The following is a 14,452-nucleotide window of genomic DNA, read 5'->3' on the forward strand; positions in this document are numbered from 1 at the left end:
TCACTGGGACGAACCATATGGGCTTTTTACTTTGGGCTAAATGTGGATCACGTGGTTTTAGTGACGTTTGTGTACATGTATGAAAGAGGAAAAGATTAAAACAACCAAATCTCACACTTATTATTTAAGGTCATGATAAAGCAAACCGCTGACACTCCATTATGAACGTGCTTAGTGCAAGTTCTTGGACGCAGACACCAGAAGACAACAGTGAAGACATTATTTCAGTCACCGCTCCACAGCCAATAGCATCGAGGGAGCTTTAAAGCAATCGATGGCACGCGGTGGCTCCTCACTTCCTGGTTGAAGATGGCGGATGAGAATGAGACAGCACCGATGCCGGAGAAAGAAGATGTAGAGGACCACGGACACTGCAGCGACTGTGAAAATGAAGAGCACCACTTTGACGATGGGTAAGAAGGCATCCCTATCTACATAGCGGTGTAAAATATATCGCGTTCCTGGACACTTTAGCCAAGCAAGTGCAAGCTAAAGCCTTCGCGAGTAGTTGGAGTCGACAGCCATCGATGGACGTTGTCCCGCCCATATGGCTTCATCCTATTGGTTGGTAATGGTCTTTGCCTTGCTTTTCTTTGATTTGATTGGCTTGGCGTGCGTTCTATTCCTGTTGTGGGTGGGCTTTAGCGTTTCTCTCCTTCAGCCCTGTTAGCAAGGCGTAGTATGGGGCTAGAAAAACCAAAGTACGCTTGAAAGCCAGTTGTAATAAAATACTACATTTACTATCACGTGTGCAGCTCACAGAAAAAAGTGCAATCTTTTTATTTAGTTGACAGTGTGATATGTTATTCACTTGCTGTTGTGGACTACCTGTAACTTATGCAATTCATGGCAACCCCAGTTGACATTTAGCTAGTTAGCTTGCATGCTAACATAGCTGTCAAACCCCCATTGTCTGGCGTGGATCTCGGTGCAGACAGCAGCCGAATAAAAGTGAAACAAGATAGACGTACATGTTGTTACCCGCGCAGCACGATAGTGTGTTTGCGAACTTTTAATTATCTCATTAATCACCGAAACGTGCTTGGTGTCTTCAGTCTAGCCTTGAGTGGCGGTTGCTTCAAACAGACTTTGCTGCAAGTCCTACTTTACTTGGAAATGGCTTCTGTTAATGTTTAGCGAACGGTGCCACAGATGAAAGCAGCCAAGGCGCGTCCTGCTCGTTGCAAGCTCGCTGTCTGCATTTTGAGTAAAATGGAGAAAGTCTTGCTGTAAAACAGTGGTTTCCAATCTTTTTCTCCTCAGAGAAATCATTGCTTACTTGTCACCCTTCATCACAGGTTATGGCCCTATTGTGGTCAAGAGCTCTGAGCAGTTTGACCTCAGAGTGGATTTTCTTTCCTATTAATTTTCCTCAGATTATTTAAATTGAGGGATTTTTAGATGCATGAAGTGGCAAAAAACCCCAAGTATATGAAAAAAACGAGGAAAGATTAAAACCAATTTGCCATAACAGAAATGTATGTTTTTCTACTTGACTCATCACTGCTTTAAGGGGAAAATGATCACCTTATTTATTAAGTGAAGCCAGTGTGAGCTTCACTGTTGCGGTTTTCAAGCAACACATGTAACCCCCCTACACACACAAACAAAGAACAGTCCTGGCTTATAGCTGGTCTACTCTGTTGAAATGGAAGCCTGTGGAACAAACTATTCAATGTTTTGTTGTCCATTGTCCCAGTCAGCCACTGACCTCTTGTACATACATGCATACGTACACATGCGTAGATACCATACGCTTCTTCCAGAGGTCATGTGATTCACCATCTGTGCTGGCGTTACAAATGCAGGCCAGTGCTTGGCCTCTCTCCTCCTTCGGACACTAATGAGATTATCCTCTGTAAGTATGCAGTCTCCCTCAGGCCAGGAAATGGGATAGTGTGGTGGGGGGTGTGTGCTTCCTCAGGTTTGAAATGATAAAAAACTGGGTTTATGACACACAGGCTGGTGGGAGGGGGACTACATGAGCACCTGTATGTGGTGGACGCGTGGTACCATCCCGTATCCTCTTGCCTCTCCTGTACCCCCTGACACAAGTGATGGAGAGAGATAGAATCTCCATTTCTAGAACTTTCTATGTGTCCTGCCAGTTTCTTGTCACGTTATGTTTTTACTTGCTAATAGAGTGATGTAGTTGTATTCCTACATATTGAAGAGCTACACCTGACACTGTCAAGGTAAACTAACAGCTATGTATGAGAAATTGTTCTCAAGCTTAGTCTAGATGAACCTTTTCCAACTAACAAGGACTTAATTTCACTACATAAATGATATTGGATGAATAGCAGTGAGAATAATTTTGACTGATAACACAACTACACATATACTATTTTAATACAAAAGTGTTTATAATGTGGCAATAATCATCCTGGCTGTTATGCTGAAGCATATCCCAGGTAGAGATTTAAAATAGTACATTTAGACGCGGCTTTCCTTTGGGATAGTAGACTAATAGAGATGCCTCCTATTTCTGTCCGGTTTCAGTGACAGGGGTCTGGGTGACGACACTGGTGCCAAGAAGAAGAAAAAGAAGCAGAGAAAGAAGAAGAAATCTGGTGCCACAGAAGCAGCTCAGGACCCACTTGCCAAGGCATCAGTTTTTAAAAAAAATTTAACTCCTTTAAACTCTTGAAATTTAATAAGAAACAAAAATGGTTTTGTTCACGGTTAGTTTGGAGTTACAGTTGTAAAACCACCCAAAAACATGATAGAGTAAGTTATAGTAGCCTGCAGACCCAGCTGTGTCTGTCTCCTAGATGTAGAGATTTTTACTCATTCTCCTGATTGGAAATTGCATGTTTACAGCCACGTCATCAATAAATCTTATCTACTTTGGACCTCATATTTAATTTCAAAACTAGTGAGATAGAAAATATTGATTTTATTTGGGGAAAATTGACCCTTTTAACAGTATTGATTTTTGCTTTCACTTTCCTAACAGGTGAATTCGTTGCCAGCTGATAAGCTACAGGAGATCCAGAAGGCCATTGAACTGTTCTCTGTAGGCCAAGGCCCTGCCAAAACCATGGAGGAGGCATCTCGGAGGAGTTATCAGTTCTGGGACACGCAGCCTGTGCCCAAGCTAGGTATGACATTTGTCAGCGCTTTCAGTTCTCCTCCAAGACTTCAAACAATCAAAATGTGAGTATGGTGTGTTTCTGTGCTTCATGTCAGAAACTGTTTTGTTTTCCTTAAGGGGAGACCGTGACATCACATGGCTACATTGAACCTGACAAAGACAACATTCGTGAGGAGCCCTACAGCCTCCCACAGGGCTTCAGCTGGGACACCCTCGACCTTGGGAACCCTGCTGTGGTAAGAGAATGTAGAGACACACCCACCCACAGCAGGAAAGCACATGAGAAATTTATCTTTTAGTAACTATTTCCTCGACTCTCGGCGCTCTTAGTGTTCTCCTTTTAAAAACTGAACATGTCTTTTGTTGCGGTCATCTCCTCAGTGGTGTGATTGTTGATGAATGAGTACAGTAATGAAGTGCTTCTGTTTTGTCAGTGCAGCCGAGATCGACAAAGTCCAAAAGGAAACAAAAGGTGTAGCTAATGTGTAAAGCTAATGCCTCATTTTCTCAGATTTTGGCAGAATTCTCGATACAGAGAGGATGATATATCAGTTATGTTTTTCATTTTCAGGTTAAATTTTGAATTGAATTTTTAGAGCGCATGTGCTGTGTGTGTATGATAAAATTTGCGTTATCAGATGCTTAAAAAATTGAAATTTCCCAGAACTGATACAGAACAAATGGTGTGTGTGCGTGTAATAAATTTGTGATATACACAGAGACATGTAGGCATTTAGACAACAGAAAAATGATATGTGCACTGAATGATTGATTATTTTTTAGTAGATGTTTGTTTGCATTTGCTTTCATCAAAGAGTTAAACATTCTCATTTATTCTTGTTTTCTGCAACAAATACTTCACTGTATTTGTTTGTGACTGTCTGAATGTCTGATTCTGTAATGTTTTTATAAAACCAGCTCAAGGAGCTTTACACGCTTCTCAATGAGAATTATGTTGAAGATGATGACAACATGTTCCGATTTGACTACTCCCCCGACTTCCTGCTCTGGTAATTCTTTTCAGAACTGATAATCGTTTAATTGTCACATAAAATATCAGTAAAGGTGATGGGAAAACACAGTAATGTGTTGCACATAATGACAGAGTTTCTCTCTCTCTCTCAGGGCCTTGCGGCCCCCTGGCTGGTTGCCCCAGTGGCACTGTGGCGTGAGGGTTAACTCTAACCAGAAGCTGGTAGGCTTCATCAGTGCCATTCCTGCTACAATCCGTATCTACGACATGTAAGTGAACACAGCAGGGCAGCATAGAAATACTGTTCAACTGTCTTACTGCCTTCCACATTACATATGCTGAGTGGCCACTTTTTTAGGCATACTGACTGCCATTTTTATTATGCCTGTAATGATTTGTTTTTTGACATTGTCATAGAGTTGTTAATTGAGTTATATTTTCAGCACTGAAGTTGTAGTTTGTGGTAGTGTTATACACAAAACTGAACTTTCTAAACGTTGTAAATGTGTCAATAGCAGAGCGGTTGTATTTGATTACAGTCAGTGTGAATAGTGGTCTCCTGGTATTAGAATCTTACAGTTAAACTGTAAAAGTGCAACACACGATGATGTTAACGGTGTTCAGTGCTGCCATATAAAGGCTTTTTCTTTTAATTTACTCTAGAGTTTGTTGCCCACCCACATGATGAATTGTTTTCTTTGATGCTTAGAGAAAAGAAGATGGTTGAGATCAATTTCCTCTGCGTCCACAAGAAGCTTCGCTCCAAACGGGTCGCTCCGGTTCTGATCAGAGAAATCACCAGACGGGTCAACCTGCAGGGTATCTTTCAGGCCGTCTACACTGCTGGAGTGGTACTGCCCAAACCTGTGGGCACATGCAGGTGGGTCTGACAGAAACGCTCTCCACATACTGTATGCAGCACACCTTCCCGTCTGCGTCCGTGACAAATCAGATTTTTTTCTCTGCACAGGTACTGGCATCGCTCTTTGAACCCACGCAAACTAATTGAGGTGAAGTTCTCCCACTTGAGCAGGAACATGACTATGCAGCGAACCATGAAGTTATATCGCCTGCCTGAGGTTAGTGGGGACAGGGGAAAAATTGACAAAAACAAATTTTAGAGCGCTTGAATCTGCCGTTTCTTTATTCTTCTCTTTCCCTGTCTTTGCTGCGTCAGGCTCCTAAGACTCAAGGTCTGCGGCCGATGACCAAGAAGGATGTGCCGGTGGTGCATCGCCTGCTCCGTGAGTATCTGAGCCAGTTCAACCTGGTGCCTTCCATGAACCAGGAAGAGGTAGAACACTGGCTGCTCCCCCGTGAGAATATTATCGACACTTATCTGGTGGAGGTAAAAAGGTTTATATATATATATGTATTTTTTGCCAACAATTTGGTCTTTAAACCATCCTTGAGAGGCTTTATGAAAATGTGTGTAATTCTCCTGACAGAGTGACGGCAAGGTGACTGATTTCCTGAGTTTCTACACACTGCCCTCCACCATTATGAACCACCCTGTGCACCGCAGCCTAAAAGCAGCATACTCCTTCTACAACGTGCACACCGTCACCCCCCTTCTTGACCTGATGTCCGATGCCCTTATCCTGGCCAAATCGGTGTGTGTCCCTCTTCAAGCCGTGTGTGTGTGTGTGTGTGTGTGTGTGTGTGAAATGTTTACATCCAAGGAACTAATGAGTGTCCCCCCCCCCCTTCTCATCCCTTCATACAGAAAGGGTTTGATGTCTTCAATGCACTGGATCTAATGGAAAACAAGACTTTCTTGGAGAAGCTCAAGTTCGGTATTGGCGATGGCAATCTACAGTATTATCTGTACAATTGGAAATGTCCCAGCATGGGATCAGAAAAGGTACATTTTCTAGGAGGGCTTCATTGTCTAATGCAGTGTCATAACCTCAGGCTATCTGGAGCTGAATTTAGGTCCCTCAGAAAAATAAGGCTTTAGAAGATGTTAATTTACAAAAGTCCTAAATATTTGATGTGTCTGTCTGATAAATACAATTTTAGTGACAAAGTGCAATCGTCAATTTTAACAGAAACTTAAATGGACGTGAATGAATTAATCATTTTAATTGGTTAACCTTTCTGGGTAGTATGAATTGGATTTATTATTTCGTGATGAGTTATTGTCTTATACTGCTGGGAAACAATTGGAAAAATGTGATATTATAATGAATAATGTTAGTTCATGTCGTTCATGCTGGTTTCCATCATGCTGTCATCCTGCGGCCTGCAGAAACTCTGTAGCCTCTAGTTTCCTGCCTTCCTAATAGCCCCACCCTTTCTGCCTCAGGTTGGTCTGGTGCTGCAGTGACATCCCTGTGTGCCATCGTGTCCCCACCAGGCCGGGAGAGACCGCACCATTGGGAACTGACCACCTGACTGATGGATTGATGACTTCCTGCTTCAGGAAGGGAAAAACCCCCACCGCCCGCCCATTTTTACTTTTTGACCTTTTGAACTTTGACCTGCACTACCGCTGCCAGGCAGGGAGGCAGGGAGAGTCTCCTGCTCTCCCTCCTCCCTCGATCACATGGACCTTAAGCCATTGTAGTTACCATCCAAAATAACTGTATTTCATCTGAAAGCTGTCTTGATTGTACCAAACACGCATACACACAAGAACAGTTGGCACAGATTACTGTATACCAAACTCTCACTGTTGGCATACCTGCAAAACCTACAGTACATGTAAATGAAATCAAACATTACTGCGGATTATGCCCTAACGCATACAGACTAGAATCTATGGTTTTATTTTATTCATAAATGTTAAAAGTGCTTTTTGCAGTTAAAATAAATGACATCCTTCAGTTTTAGAGATTAAAAAAGAAAAATCAAAATGATCAAAAAATATTTTAAAGAGTAAAAGGCTCAAAAAGATGAGGTAATAAATGCCGAGAGTGGACACAAGATAAGGGCTTCTGCAACGATTTCTCTTGTCATGCTTGACCCTGTCTGTTTTGTTTTGTTTTATTTTATTTTTCTCATCAAACCTTCTGTCCCAACAGTCATTATGGGGTTGTTTCAGCACAGCTTGAAGATTTTTATGCCAGAGTTGCCGTTTCGTCTTCTGGACTTCTTCTCATCGGTATTAACTTTCATGACGCTCCTCCTCCAGCTTACTGCACTAACAGAAGAAGCCCCAAAACACAGACTGATCACAATGGACCAGCTCAGTTGGAGAACAAAAAAACCCCATCAGAGCCTGTTGTGAATGAGGTTGGACCGCCACACAGAGGTCGAAGGCATTCTGACGGGGTTTGCTCAACATGTTTATCAGCACGGATCAGATTCGCAACCGCGGCCCTTTCATTTTAACCGTGCCCCAGTTTCAATGTCCGCCCTGCCCAGTCTGCAAGTCTGCAAGGGCTGCAAAATTAGAAGCCGAATGCGCTTGAGAGCACGCTTGAAGGCTTTGCTTGAGGAAGTCTTAAAAGTAGTCAGATATTAAATTAATATAAGAGGAAAAGATGAAAGATCTGGCAACAAGTTTACATGCACATACTGTATTCACTTCTTTGCTGTATAAAGACATGATCACAGTTTGCTTTTGTCTTGTCTCATGAAATAAGATCACTAATATGCTTTTATCAGCTTGATTTAGAAAGTGACAAACAATAGTATTTACCTTTATGATATGACGTATGAGCACTGCAGGTAGAATTTCATCTCCGTGCAGCATCTGGGGCTCGACGCCGATGGTGCAGGTGGCATCAGCTAAAGTCCGAGGGCTCAGGGTGGATGTTGGAACTGGGCCCATGAACGGCAGCGTTGCAAATAAATGTTGGTTCTTTTTGCAAACGGATGTAAAAGAATTAGTGGCTCTCATGGTGTTACGATGCAGGAAAAGACTGAAGATGCAGGTGATTTTTTTTTTTTTTTTTTTTGAGCAAAAAAATAAAATCTAGAAGTTGCTGTGAGGTTTTTGTGTGGTTGTTTTGTCAAAGGGTGATTTTACATGTTTTCATTTAAATTTTCACAGAAATCTTGTTTAAGAAATGGAGAGGAAATCTCAATATTCCTCAGTGAATGTAAACATTTTTATTCTGTCAAACCTTTGTGACCAAAGTCAGTAATGGTTTTTAAAGTAAATAACAGCAGTTTATTTTTTCATAATGGCATTAAGCAAATGATACCATGAGCTTTTTAAATATTTGAGCAGGTATTTAATTCCAGCAACAATTTGGATCAGATGTGTCGTTTCAAGATAGAAGAACACAACTAACAGGTTTTGCCTGTTTACTGTGTTTACACTACTACTACTAACACTAATGCTAAACTTTATAGAGGTACAGCACTTGACTGTGTCTTAAATGACTATTAAGACATTTCCTGACCATAATAATTAAAAGGGTTATAACAAAATCAGGCAATGAAATCAAACTCAACAAACGTATGTTTAAGATTCAAGCAAATAAGACCGATTAAAGGCGCAATTTCCTTAAAAGAAATGACTAAACTTATTTGTACTTGTAAATTGGTAATAATCTTTTATCAAGATTTTATAACATTATTTTTATTTTTATCCTTAAGGAACACGGAGATCAAGCGAAGCTGCTGTACTGTTTGCATTATGAAACACAGATGGGCAGTGATTTCCGTCACTTCTAAAACCGGTCCTCGCCCTCACACTGAAGTTGATGCTGATTGGTCGACACCGCCTGTCGCTCATTCTAATTGGCTGGCATCATCACGTCATCACGTCAGGCACTTCAGCTGCTCTAACGCGGAAGTGGACTGGCGGTGAACGCAGTGGTTGACATCTACTCAGCCCAAACTTTGCCACAATGTGGATCAGCGTAGCGATCATTTCTGTCGCTTTGGTTATATTTTTACTGAAATATGTCTTCGGCAGCTCCGGGCCCAACCCTTTTGAAACGGATACTCGTGAACCGTTGAAGAAGATGGTTGACAAAAAAGAGAAAAATAAAGTTTTGAAGCAGGGTGAGTTAGCTTACCAAGGTTAAATAGTTTGTTTAGCCTTAACTTCTGTTGAAATTCATGGAACTTGTTATGTGCTGAGTAACCTCAAAGTGAAGGTGGACTTTAAATCATTTAAACTAGGTTGATCGCGTGCAGGTGAATTTCCGCGTTGTGCAGTATGGCTGTGTGTATGGGATTGTAGCATTCACTGAAATATTCCTGAGCAACACCAAAGTCAGTTGTCAGTTTGTGTGCCATTATTATTATTCGATGTATGGACTCTATCAAAGACTGCGTCTGTTTGAATGAGAGTCATGTTTTGCTCTCCTTAGTTCCTGATCAAAGCTAACACTGGCAGAGCATTAAGTCACTTCTTCCCTCGCAGTTCGTACTGCAAAACAAACTGCTGCCTTGCATATGAAAGCATTAATGTGGTTCCAGCGTCTCAAGGGTGATCTCTCACCTTTCTTGTTTTATATTGTTGTTCACATTTTGTTGATTAAATAAGCTGATAAACAAAGCAGAAAAGAACAAAACTTTGATTTGGTGATGAAAACATTCATCAGTAACAGCTCTAAGTCACCGCATGGGCGTCATTCAAATCTTTAAAACAAAATTAAATAAAATCTCTGAGGTTGAAGAAACGTTGTAGAAGCCAGTATTGCAAATACAGATTTCTTGAAACACGGTGATTAGTGGGCAACCTGAAGCATGGACTCCTGACCTCAGGTAACCCAAGGTTATTATTAGCCAGTTTATATTATATTATATTAGCTATTTATATTTTAAAAGACAAAAGATGGTTAGAAAATGTATTTTAATTAAGTAATTTTTCATTTCATCCAGAAAACCAAAACATCTTCTGTTCATTAAGTCATAAAAATGAGCAATAAATTCTCACATTTACAAAGTGAGGTTATCTGAGGTCCTCAGCTTTATTGTTGTTGTTGTTCCACGTGTGCCACAGCCACGCTGTCGTTTGAGTGTTTTGCTCACTTTCCTTTAGGTTTTCTGGCCAGCAAAGTTCCTGAGAACCTGGATGCCATTGTCATCGGCAGTGGGATCGGCGGCCTCGGGCTTGCGGTGCTGATGGCCAAGGTGGGGAAGAAAGTCCTGGTTCTGGAGCAACATGATCGGGCCGGTGGTTGCTGCCACACGTTCACTGAGAAGGGCTTTGAGTTTGATGTTGGTGAGAAGGATGGCTCTTGTTTCTTTTCATGAATCTGTCTGTCATCTAAAGGTAGGAAAATGCTGTGAAGGATTCGTTTAGTTTGTCATTTCACGCAGAACCTGAGCATGTAAAAGCTGTGCAGATGACCCTCAGTTTGGATGACGGGATCATTTTATGTAGCAAAGTCTTCTCTTCGTGATTTAGCCTTGCACGGCAATAAAACTGCCTTCCGACATGCAAGTCTTGGTTGGTCCGCTGTGTCCCTCCTCAGGAATCCACTACATTGGCGACCTGTTGGACCACAAGCCCTTCCGCTGCATGCTGGACCAGATGACTAACGGCCAGCTGCAGTGGGAGCCGCTGGAGAATCCCTTCGACCACGTTGTGCTTGGGCCTCCAGAAAACCGCCGCCGCTATCCCATCTACAGTGGCAGGAGCCGCTTCCCTGAGGAGCTGAAGAAGTGCTTCCCTGGAGAGGAGAAGGCCATCGATGAGTACCTGAAGCTGGTCAAGGTGGGATCTCTTTGTGATCGGGACAAAATAACAACATGTGCCGCTTCAGTGAAAAACCTACAGTTAAATATTTGGTTCAGTGATAATCTCATGACCTCCTGAACTTATTTAAATGTATGTAATTACAATGTGCCTTTCCCCCAGTGAACTTTGTGTTTCTAAACTGTACTTTGGCACAAAGAGGCTTCATCATGCAGATTTCTGCTGGTGTTGTCAGCGTTAATGTTCAGGGTCTCAAAGGTCGGTAAATCAAAGGTCAGCATTTGTGCAAGGCCTCTCATCAGCTGAGATGTTGCATCATTTTATCCAGACTGAGCTGCAACAGCGTTTTGCTTTGACACACTGATAAAGGATTGCCACTTTCTTTATCCGTTCGTGACTTTGAACTTATTGCTCATATCAGATTATAAAAATCAACCTTCAGATGCAGCTGCAGGAATAAATTAAAAACAAGCTGAAACAAAAAAAAGGCATCGTAACGCTCTTGAGATGTCATTCCTGATAAGGTTTTCTGTCTGAGGTTTGTAGGTATTCTTTTATACCTCCTTTTATAAGCTTGTCTGTTTTTCTGTGAAGGTGCATCCTCACTCAGCCGAGGTCCGGTTGTTCATTTTGTTGCTAATCCTTTTTGACATGACACAAGACAATAAATTTTAATGTTTTATCTCATCAGCTTCACAGATTCATGTAAATGTATTCTTCTTCTCAGTTTGACTCCAGCATGACATTCAAACAGTTCGGGAGAGGAGCAGCGAAAGAGCGGGAAAGCTGTTGAATGTTCAAAAAACACCTTTGACTGCACACACGTTGTTATTATCTGTTTGTTCATTACATCATCTGTGTGTCTTGTGTGTTTTTGTCTTCAGAAAGTCGGTCGGGGCATTTGGTTCCTCGCTCTGCTCAAGCTCTGCCCCGTCCCCCTTGCCAAGTTCCTGGTCTACACCGGCCTGGCAAAACGTCTGTCCTTCTTCTTCAAAATGGCTCAACGCAGCCTGACAGAAGTGGTCAATGAACTGACAGAAAACAAGGACCTGAGGGCCGTCTTCACCTACATCTTTGGCACCTACGGTAGGAAGGAGCTGCCCCTCTTCTGGTGTGGTCGGGTCGTCTCTTCACAATTCTGCTCATAGTATTTGCTTCGCTCTCTGATCTGCAGGTAACATGCCGAAAGAGGCCAGCTTTTCTATGCACAGCCTGCTGGTCACTCACTACCTGAATGGCGCCTGGTACCCTAAAGGCGGAGCCAGTGAAATTGCCTACCACATGATCCCCATCATTGAGAAGGCAGGGGGTGCTGTTCTGGTTCGAGCCCCAGTCAACCGCATCTTGATCAATGGCGCCAAGGAAGCTTGTGGTGGGTGTGACTTCACTTTTGTTTTACTCATCTTGCAGCCCTTGCGGAGGGGAGAATCACTGTTTATTTGTTTGTTTTTATGGTTTCAGGTGTGAGCGTCATGAAAGGACAAGAGGAGGTACATATTCACGCCCCCATTGTCATCTCTAACGCTGGCATCTTCAACACCTACCAAAGCCTCCTGCCCAAAGAGCTCCAGGCCATGCCAGGTAAAGAATAGGCTTTGGAACTAAATATTTTGATTCATTTCTAATTTAATAAGTTAATCCTGGGGGAAATCTTTGGGTGACAACTAATGATAACCCAAAGATATTTAGTTTACAATGACATAAAACATAGAGAAGCAGCCTCACACGTGAGGCACTTGGACAAGAGCTCGTTTAGCATTTTTCCTTGACAGATGAGTTAAGTTTTCTCACGTTGCTCTTATGGCCGATCTGTTGGTGAAGTTGCACTGGTATGATGTGACACTCCTCTCATGCAGACATCCAGGAGCAGCTGGGTATGATGAAGAACGGTGAAGGTGGCCTGAGTCTTTTTCTGGGTCTGACTGGAACCAAGGAGGAGCTGGGCCTGAAAGCAGACAACTACTGGATCTTTGTCGAGAACGATTTCGATGAGCTGTGCGTCCTCTCTGGCAATTTTTTGGCCACTTAAACTACTCAACGACAAACTAATCATAAAATTGTTAATATATAAGATAGCTGGATTTTTATTATGTGCACTGACCAGGTGAATTATATATAATATACTGTTTATTCCACATTGTGAAAAAGTCACTACATACTGTTATAAATGTAGTCTGGATGTAAGTCACTTTTGGTCCAGTATTTTAACCAAAGGAGTTTCCTGTTTTCTTTCCCAGCGTTGAGAAATACCTAAATGGAAAGAGGGAAGAGTCTGCTAAAAAAGTACCCCTGCTGTTCGTCGCCTCTCCTTCAGCTAAAGATCCAACCTGGGAGGAAAGATCACCAGGTACAGAAACACAGGATGTGGTGCAGCGCATACGGCGAAACTTGGCGAAGCTGACATATCGTCCTGTTTTTTTTTTCCTCCACATTAGGAAAGTCCACCTTGAGTCTGGTCACTTTTGCCAAATATGAGTGGTTTGAGGAGTGGAAGGATGGCAAAGTGACCAACAGGGGGCCTGAATACAAAGAGCTGAAACAGGAATTCATTGACTCCATTCTGGAGATGGTCATGGACGTCTTCCCCAAGATAACCAGAGACAAGGTAACGTTCCTGAATGGGTCTGCCTGGAGCACCGAGGCTGGTCCTCCTCAGGCTTCTGTAGGTTGGCACTTCTTGGTGTACATGCACCTGATCTACAGTACAATAAATTAATTGTTATGCCCTTGTTTATGCCCTGAATTCCTGATACTATTTTGTGGTTTCACTGCTGCTTTACTGCTTTTTTACTTTTTTACTGCTTTTTACTGCTTTAATCTCAGACAAACTTTCTTTCGAGTTTGCTTGTCTTCAGTCACGTTCTGAAACCAGGTTTGCACCGCTGCTTTCATAAAAACCTGTATAATCACATGCCTGTGTTGTTTTTCTGTATGTTTCTAGATTGAGTACATTGATGCTGGAACCCCCATCACAAACACACACTATATCGGAGCCCCCAAAGGTGAAATCTACGGAGCGGATCACGGCCTCGCCCGATTCAGCCCTGAACTCAACGCCACAGTGAGACCTCAGACTCCAGTGAAGAACCTCTATCTGACAGGTAGGTCCCTCTGAGCGGCGTCGTATCATCCAGCGACCGCCTGCATTTCCTGACAGGACTTCACGGTATCTAAATTCAGCACATGTTGTGTCTTTTGTGTCGCAGGTCAGGATGTGTTTTTGTGTGGCTTTGCCGGCGCTCTAGCTGGAGCTCTCACCTGCGGCTCGGCACTCCTCAACCGCAACCTCCACCTGGATGCCATCGCCTTGGCAAAGAAAACAAAATTCATGAATGACAAATTGAAAGGGGAGTAATTTCATGTGTGCCATTAACGCCCCCCCCAGCCCAACCCTCTTATGAGGAGGCTCAGCACAGACTCCAGGTTTCATGGAACAAATGACTTATTATCGCTACACCGACTCATAGCACTAAGCTTTGTCTGCATTTTAAAATATGCACACCAACACTAATTCATGCTTGAATACTTCAGCTTTGTGAGTAATGTAAGACGTGGGTTGTTGCACATGTTCAGCTTTTATGAGCTTTTATAACCCATTCACCATGTTGAAATTCACGGCTGTGTGCTGTTGTGCTCTGAAATGCCTTCGAATCTGACTCTGTGCCTGTGGTGTGTTTACAGTTTGTGGCAGAGGTTGTATCAAAGGTTGTTCCCTTTCTCGGTATTAAAGGGTTCAAACAATAAATCGGCTGGCTTTTTCATAATATTTGGTCAA

At 42.5% G+C, this 14,452-nt stretch overlaps 2 protein-coding genes across 2 annotated transcripts; both read left to right on the top strand.

Moving 5' to 3' along the window:
- The first annotated feature begins 255 nt into the window (after window positions 1–255).
- On the top strand, window positions 256–6,916 carry nmt1a (N-myristoyltransferase 1a). Its single transcript, XM_046414569.1, has 12 exons — window positions 256–413; window positions 2,503–2,608; window positions 2,960–3,104; window positions 3,215–3,333; window positions 4,016–4,107; window positions 4,223–4,339; window positions 4,780–4,950; window positions 5,041–5,149; window positions 5,248–5,418; window positions 5,519–5,683; window positions 5,797–5,934; window positions 6,379–6,916. Exons 1-12 carry the CDS (start codon window positions 310–312, stop codon window positions 6,397–6,399), a joined length of 1,458 nt encoding a protein of 485 aa, XP_046270525.1. The 5' UTR covers window positions 256–309; the 3' UTR covers window positions 6,400–6,916.
- Window positions 6,917–8,797: 1,881 nt separating this feature from the next.
- On the top strand, window positions 8,798–14,422 carry retsat.2 (retinol saturase, tandem duplicate 2). Its single transcript, XM_046415782.1, has 11 exons — window positions 8,798–9,032; window positions 10,018–10,200; window positions 10,454–10,695; window positions 11,562–11,763; window positions 11,852–12,049; window positions 12,139–12,258; window positions 12,534–12,672; window positions 12,915–13,024; window positions 13,113–13,282; window positions 13,619–13,778; window positions 13,884–14,422. Exons 1-11 carry the CDS (start codon window positions 8,876–8,878, stop codon window positions 14,030–14,032), a joined length of 1,830 nt encoding a protein of 609 aa, XP_046271738.1. The 5' UTR covers window positions 8,798–8,875; the 3' UTR covers window positions 14,033–14,422.
- Window positions 14,423–14,452: the final 30 nt, after the last annotated feature.

Source organism: Scatophagus argus, chromosome 16 (genome assembly GCF_020382885.2).
Source record: "Scatophagus argus isolate fScaArg1 chromosome 16, fScaArg1.pri, whole genome shotgun sequence".
NCBI lineage: Eukaryota > Metazoa > Chordata > Actinopteri > Scatophagidae > Scatophagus > Scatophagus argus.

What these genes read in the sequence shown, in the direction of transcription:
- nmt1a (XM_046414569.1), top strand. Translation starts at nt 310, where the DNA reads ATGGCGGATGAGAATGAGACAGCACCGATGCCGGAGAAAGAAGATGTA. An exon ending in GCAGCCTGTGCCCAAGCTAG is followed by an intron (nt 3,105 to 3,214) that starts GTATGACATTTG and finishes GTTTTCCTTAAG; the next exon opens with GGGAGACCGTGACATCACAT. An exon ending in ACCTTGGGAACCCTGCTGTG is followed by an intron (nt 3,334 to 4,015) that starts GTAAGAGAATGT and finishes TTATAAAACCAG; the next exon opens with CTCAAGGAGCTTTACACGCT.
- retsat.2 (XM_046415782.1), top strand. Translation starts at nt 8,876, where the DNA reads ATGTGGATCAGCGTAGCGATCATTTCTGTCGCTTTGGTTATATTTTTA. An exon ending in AGAGCTCCAGGCCATGCCAG is followed by an intron (nt 12,259 to 12,533) that starts GTAAAGAATAGG and finishes CCTCTCATGCAG; the next exon opens with ACATCCAGGAGCAGCTGGGT. An exon ending in CCAAGATAACCAGAGACAAG is followed by an intron (nt 13,283 to 13,618) that starts GTAACGTTCCTG and finishes GTATGTTTCTAG; the next exon opens with ATTGAGTACATTGATGCTGG.